General features: G+C 39.7%; 1 protein-coding gene across 3 annotated transcripts in view; it reads left to right on the forward strand.

Moving 5' to 3' along the window:
* The window catches only part of PRKG1 (protein kinase, cGMP-dependent, type I), a 1420729-nt gene that overhangs the window by 1387351 nt on the left and 25715 nt on the right, over positions 1-7663 (forward strand). For all 3 annotated transcript variants that reach the window (XM_010832219.1, XM_010832218.1, XM_010832220.1), the window contains 2 exons: positions 5132-5271; positions 6761-6850. In XM_010832219.1, the coding sequence (XP_010830521.1) occupies positions 5132-5271; positions 6761-6850 (230 nt within the window). The remainder of the gene's footprint in view (positions 1-5131; positions 5272-6760; positions 6851-7663) is intronic.

Consider the following 7663-nt stretch of genomic DNA (forward strand, 5'->3'; position numbering starts at 1 on the left):
GATATTTAAACAAAGGTAGACAAGTTTCAAAATTCCCATTCTCAATCAGTGCATTAGCCTGTACATCTAGGTGGTATTGGAATGATCTGCAAAGACAGACCTGGGAATCCTGCCTGACCAGCCAGGCTGGGAAGGATTCCTGAGCAAAAGAAGGAAAGTATTATTCCTTTCTTTCTCTTTTGCCTGCCTGTGTCCACACTCAACACTGTCATCTCTGCTGCTGCTGCTAAGTCGCTTTCAGTCGTGTCCGACCCTGTGCGACCCCATAGATGGCAGCCCGCCAGTCTCCACCATCCCCGGGATTCTCCAGGCAAAAACACTGGAGTGGGTTGCCATTTCCTTCTCCAATGCATGAAAGTGAAAAGTGAAAGTGAAGGCGCTCAGTCGTGTCCAACTCTTCGTGACCCCATGGACTGCAGCCCACCAGGCTTCTCCGTCCATGGGATTTTCCAGGCAAGAGTACTGGAGTGGGGTGCCATTGTCATCTCTAGTGACCTGCTATAAAATCATTATCATCATTATTTCAAATCGGCACAAGAGGTGTTGGTATAACTAATTTGGTGGTGGTGGGTTAGTTGATAAGTCTTTTCTGACTCTTCATGACTCTGTCCATGGGATTTCCCAGGCAAAATTACTGGAATGGGTCACCATTTCCTTCTCCAGGGGATCTTCCTGGCCCAGGGGTTGAACCTGAACCTACTGCATTACATGTGGATTCTTTATCACTGAGCCACCAAATAATTAATTTGGCCAATAGGACAAATAAAAAGCAAACTAAATTTCACCTTAAAATTTTTCATGGATTAGTTTTGTGAAAACACCTTCATAATAAAGCACAATAGTTTAGACTTAATACAAATTGCTGTAACTTTGAGAGTTTGTGTTGAAATAAACAAATAAGGTATTTTCTTTAAGGATATGACTAGTGTGGTTCAGCCTGAACTTGAATAGGTTGTTATCCTACTGCACACAACTTCTCAAGGTCTTTGCATTCATGGGATCCTAATAGAGTGGATTCCACTGTACCAGAATCCTTTGAGAGAGTCAAAATAAATAGCTATTCTGATTTAAAAGAGACTTTAAAATTTTTTCCATGACCAGAGTCATTATTTTCACTTATCATACAGGTGAGAAATACTAATTGTACAAGTTAACCATTTCAAAAAAGTTAAAAAGAACTAAATCAACTAAAAATCTTCCTAAGAGACCATTGTTAATATATCAGTGAACACATTTCTATTTGACCCTTCATAAATATATTTTGTAGTTGTATATAAAATTTGTATATACAACTGAATTTGGCATCCTAGAGATGATGTTATTAATGTCGTAGGCTGTGTGGCTGGGAATAATACCACATCTTAGTCATTCAAGGAAAAATGAGGGTTAAGAAAACATGCTGTAAGCATAAAAACTGAAAATTCAGAGCTGAATTATATAGATATTTGGTATGTATATTTTCTATGCCATATCAGCATACGGAAATCTTTTCTTCTTTCTTATGCGTAAGGGCAGTTTGGGAAAGAAGAAAAAGAGTAAATGCTATATACTTGTCATTTATGAGTTCCCTTGCTTTATCCTGTTAAGCTCAGAGATACACAGTATGGTGCTAAGGTACCAGCTCTCTTGTGGCTTTGTCAGTGATAAGTCATCATGGCTTATTTCATTCTTTATTTGATTCACTTAGTCAACAAACACTTCATGAGCATTTATTCTATGTCAGGCACAGTGAACAAAAACATCCCCAGTCTTGGGTTGCTTACAGAATAGTGAAAGAAGGCAGATACTAAACAAGTAATCAGAATAAACATTTGGTGTGATAAATACAGAATAAATATAGCTTGTGATAGAGCTATACAGAACACTACAAAAGGGAAGGGAGAAGTAGGTGGTTACTCTTTTACATAGACTGGTGTGAGGAGAGACTTTCTAAGCAAGGAAACATTTGAACAGAGAATTTAGGAAACTGAGCAGTAAGCCCAGAGGATAAGTGTGGGAGAATATTTAGGCAGGCACGGGCAAATGGCCTGAGGTAAGAGCTTGCTTGTTGTGCTCAAGGAGCAGCAGGGTATCCAGTGTGACCTGAGCACAGTGACCCCAAGTGGGGAGTGAGGCTCACAGGGAGCAGGAGTTCAAATGAAGCAGGGCCTTGTGGGCATCTGTGACAGCGTTGTCTTTATCACGAGTGAGCTGGGAAGCCACTGCAGTGCTTGAGCACAGAAGTGACATGATCTAGCTTTGTTTTAAGGATAACATTTGAGCTACCCAAGATATATGTAGAGAGACAACAACGAATGCCCATATGGCGGTACTTTCTCATGTAAGGTCACGATTAACTCCATACAGTACGTGGTGTTATCCTCAGCCAGAACTGGGGCTCAGAGAAGTTACTCAGCTGCCTAAGAAGACAAGAGAGAGAGACCTTACGTGGAGTTAGGATTGAAGTCCAGACCTGTCACCCTAAAGCCAGAGTTCTTTCCTCCTAACCTATACACAAGTTAAAATGTTAACATCTCTAGAGAGAGTAATTGTTACATTGTGTGACCTACTTTTCACACTTATCTGGGTAAGACTTTAAAGAGGGAATATGATCAGATTTCTTCTCTGAATGTTAATACTCTTTTTTTTTTTTTTTGTATTACAAAAGAGTTTTGTTATCATTATTTACTTCACTGTCACACATATGGTATATATAGAATTGTTTTAGTCATCTCATTCTACTATGATTTAATTTTCCCCTCAGCTACATTCTTATCTTCTGGGAAAAATCCCTTCTGTTGCATTTCATTCATCCAGAACCCAGCTTTAGCTTTTTAACAGTGCTGTTGTCAAGACCATGTTGACTAACACTTTCCAATCTACTCTCACTCAACAATTTAAACCTGAATTTGGGCAGATAAATTGTTATTTTAAGTTGGATAACATAAAGTATCTCCCAATGGGATTTGTGTCTCATTAAAGATGGAGATCTTAAATAATTGAAAAATATGCCTGTAGAAGAAAATGTCTTCCTCATATATAAACAAGTGGGAAAAAATCTCTAGGATTTTCCTGGTACTTCTGGTAACATTAAGACAGTTCTCTATTGGCAAATGTGTCCTGAGGAGGAAATTACTTTTTTCAGAATATAATTTCTATTCCTCAAACCTAGAGTACTATGACTCAGAGTTCATTGGATGATACAGTACTAAATACATTATGTCTCACTGCAGCTAAGACAATGACTGGAAGAACCAGTGTGTGAATAAAGACAGTGTTTTTCTATAAGACTCTTTTCTAACTTGTTATAGCTGATTAACAATATTGTGATAGTTTCAGGCACACAGCAGAATGATGCAACCATACATACACATGTATTCATTCTACCCCAAAACCCCGTCCCATCCTAACACTAACATTGAGCAGAGTTCCCTGGACTATACAAGAGGTCCTTATTGGCTATCCATTTTAAATACAGCGGTGTGTACATGTCCATCCCAAGCTCCCTATCTATCTGTTCCCTCCTCATTCCCCCAGCAACCATAAGTTGGTTCTCTAAGTCTGTGATTCTGTTTCTGTTTTATAAATACGTTCATTTGTATCATTTCCTTTCAGATTCTGCACATAAGGGGTATTATGTGACATTTCTCTTTCTCCAACTGACTTCACTGTAACAGTCTCTAGGTCCATCCATGTGAATGTTAGCATCCTGACACAGCTCATTTTCCGTGTCATCTTTCTTCTCTGTCCGGATCTCTTTTAGAAGTGAATGTCCACGTCTTGTATCTCACTATGAATTATGACTGACTCCATTTGCGTCACACTCATCTGTCATCTCAACCAGTACCACAAACGGCATAAGAGGGCCTTTAGCTGTTTAAGGCATTTTCAAATATCCATTGCCCTTCTAGCCTGTCATAGATTCTCAAATGCTGGCAGCAAACGGAAGCCTCTTTATCTGAAGTGTCTTCGTGTTTTCTTCTAAAGACCTTGCCACATTACTGTCTTCTCAGTTGAATTCCGTCTGTCCATGTGTACAGGAACAAGACACTTAAAACCTTCACCATCCTTGCAGATAAAGCTGTAAGCAGTTCACAACTAAAGAGGGGGCAGTCATACTTCAGCTGAAAAGCAGAAATGGCTTGTTGTCTTATTTCTCCAGTGCTTTCATTAGTTCAGAATAAAGTAGGCTGTTTGGTATTACCTTGAGGATTCTTTGTCCTGAGAGCACTAGATGATAACTTATGTTAGGTGATTAGCTCTGCTCTCTCTCCTCCTTACAAGTCACCTTGTTGAATTCTTTGTAAAACAGTGAACACAGACTAGCACCTACATTTGGAATGGCATCTGGAGGACCCAAGCCCCTCCAGAGTCACCAAGAGCCAAGAGGGGCTGCAACAGACACTTGGAAGCTCTGGGGACACCAAGGCTCAGCTTAGGTCTTCCAGTTAGTGTAACCATGGAGTCAAGTTTAAGGGCAGAGACGATTAAAGCCATCATACCTATTTTGAGAAGACAAAGGAAAAGTAGTTTCCAAAATCTTTTGAAAAACAAAAAAATCTTATTACCATCTCTTTTCTCTTTAACTGGAGAGAAGCGAAAGACTGAGATAAAAAGAAGTAACAGTACATAAATTTTCAGTCTCAGCAGAGACAAGGGTCTGTCACTGAATTAAATAACTCTAGAAATGTTTGTGGACTAGAACTAAAGAGGAAAATCATATACGACCATATGGCCTTACTTTTTCAAAACTCACTGGAAGTAATAAAATTGGAGAAGAAATTAGTTTTTATTTCTACTTTTCTGCTTCAAGGAGAAAAATGGTAAAGTATACTCAAACACATAATATGAAATGACATGAAATAATACAAAGAGAATCAAATACACTTGCCCTCTGCTAATCTCAGTGGGCACAAAATTAATTGGGAATCCAGTTGGTGAAAGTGTATCAGGTCCAGTGGAATGAGACTGGGCAATGTCTGTGAGTCCTGGATTTCAAATCCAGCTCCAGACAGGCTTTACCGTGACACAGGTGGTGTTCAGGGTGTCATCTCAATGCTCCATGCACCTGTTAATTTGGAGCTAAGAATGCATTGTTATATTAACTCTGTAGATTTTTTTTCTCACTTACTCCCTTCTGACTTTCTTTAAGGTCCAGTTAAAAAGTGAAGAATCCAAAACCTTTGCAATGAAGATTCTCAAGAAACGCCACATCGTGGATACAAGACAGCAGGAACACATCCGCTCGGAGAAGCAGATCATGCAGGGGGCCCATTCGGACTTCATAGTGAGGTAAGGGCCATAAAGAAGGCTGAGTGCCGAAGAACTGACGCTTCCCAACTGTGCTGCTGGAGAAGACTCTCGAGAGTCCCTTGGACTGCAAGGAGATCCGACCAGTCCATCCTAAAGGAGATCAGTCCTGAATATTCACTGGAAGGACTGATGTGGAAGCCTCAATACTCTGGCCACCTGATGTGAAGAATTGACTCACTAGAGAAGACCCTGATGCTGGGAAAGATTGAGGGCAGGAGGAAAAGGGGGCAACAGAGGATGAGATGGTTGGATGGCATCACCATCACAATGGACATGAGTTTGAGCAAGCTCCGGGAGTTGGTGATGGATAGGGAAGCCTGGTATCAGACACAACTTAGCTACTGAACAACAAGGACCCTGCCCAAGGGTTTAGGTCCCCCATTCCAAGCGGAAAAGCAGCCACTAAAGTCTCTGCCATGTGCGCTCACTGTTGCACATGAGATTCACACAAAGAAACATATTTTTAAACCAGATTTTAAGAAAGTTTTCACTAAATAAGAAAGCACTAAAATATTGATTTTTAAAAAATGAGAATCAGATTCTGAAAAAACAAAACAAAACATGTTTTTCCTAAAGGAAAAATCAGACTTCCTAATGTTCCATTTTTATCCTCAGTTATTCTGGAACTCTACATAGACCTCTGGTACTTGAATGACAAATTATTAATACCAAAAATCAAACTATTTTACCTTGAATATTCCTTATTTCAATATTTTTTGAAGATTTTAAAAAATGAAATGACTGTTCCATCTTAGTATTTTGAGAGCACTCATAAGATGGCAGTGGGATTTTTTTTTAATATATGCAGAAGATTTTCTAGTTAATTTGCCAGTGGCACTTGCTGAAAACAGGGTATCACATGAATTTAAGTGACCAGTGCAAAATATCATACACATCTGTACTTTAAAGTGTCATCACTGTATATCCATGTTTATGTTTATGCATGTTTATGACCACTAAATAGTGCTCAAGAGGCCATGCTTGAAATGTTAGCCAAATTGGAATTAGAGGAATCCCCAGAAGTCCTCTTGGTCCATAAACATTGGGATTAAGCTTCCTGGTGGCTCAGACAGTAGACAATTTGCCAATGCAGAAGACACGGGTTTGATCCCTGGGCTGGGAAGATCCCCTGGAGAAGAGCATGGTGACCCACTCCAGTACTCTTGCCTGGAGAATCCCTTGAACAGAGGAGCCTGGCAGGCTACAGTCCAAAGGATCGCAGAGTCAGCAATGACTAAAGCTACTGAACACAACACATTTCAAAGGAGAATCTACGCCCTACAGTGTGTAAATCATAAACATAACCTCCTTTTTCCTCTTTATGAATTTAGATCTTTCTCATTCTTTTAATAAAATTTCAGGTTTGGCAAATCAAGAGTGAGACTACAATCTGGGCAATGAAAAATATTTACATGCTTTTAAAAACAGTAATGTTTATAATTCTTGTTTTTCTGTTTGCAATTCACAGATTATACAGAACATTTAAGGACAGCAAATATTTGTATATGTTGATGGAAGCTTGCCTAGGTGGAGAGCTCTGGACCATTCTCAGGGATCGGTAAGTTTTAAGATATTTCTATCATGTCTTTGAAAATGTAGTTGATGGTAATGGTTTGTAAGGAGAGTGAATTATTATAAGAGACATATTGAAATTTTATATATGCTTCTATTTCAAAATGTAAAGTAACTGTGGACCACAACCCACAGTTGGCCACTATACACATATAATTTAATGTGAATACGAAACTTACTGTTTCATATTTGTAACCAATGATAAAGGATTAAGTTCAGTTCAGTTCAGTCGCTCAGTCGTGTCTGACTCTTTGCAACCCCGTGAATCGCAGCACACCAGGCCTCCCTGTCCATCACCAACTCCTGGAGTTCACTCAAACTCACGTCCATTGAGTCTGTGATGCCATCCAGCCATCTCATCCTCTGTTGTCCCCTTCTCCTCCTGCCCCCAATCCCTCCCAGCATCAGAATCTTTTCCAATAAGTCAACTCTTCACATGAGGTGGCCAAAGTACTGGAGTTTTAGTTTTAGCATCATTCCTTCCAAAGAACACCCAGGGCTGATCTCCTTCAGAATGGACTGGTTGGATCTCCTTGCAGTCCAGGGGACTCTCAAGAGTCTTGTCCAACACCACAGTTCAAAAGCATCAATTCTTCAGTGCTCAGTTTTCTTCACAGTCCAACTTTCACATCCATACATGACCACAGGAAAAACCATAGCCTTGACTAGATGAACCTTTGTTGGCAAAGTAATGTCTCTGCTTTTCAATATGCTGTCAAGGTTGTTCATAACTTTTCTTCCAAGGAGTAAGCGTCTTTTAATTTCATGGCTGCAGTCAAAAGGAGATGGCAAGAGTGAA

The sequence above is a fragment of the Bison bison genome, unplaced genomic scaffold (genome assembly GCF_000754665.1).
Source record: "Bison bison bison isolate TAMUID 2011002044 unplaced genomic scaffold, Bison_UMD1.0 scf7180017860456, whole genome shotgun sequence".
Lineage (NCBI taxonomy): Eukaryota > Metazoa > Chordata > Mammalia > Artiodactyla > Bovidae > Bison > Bison bison.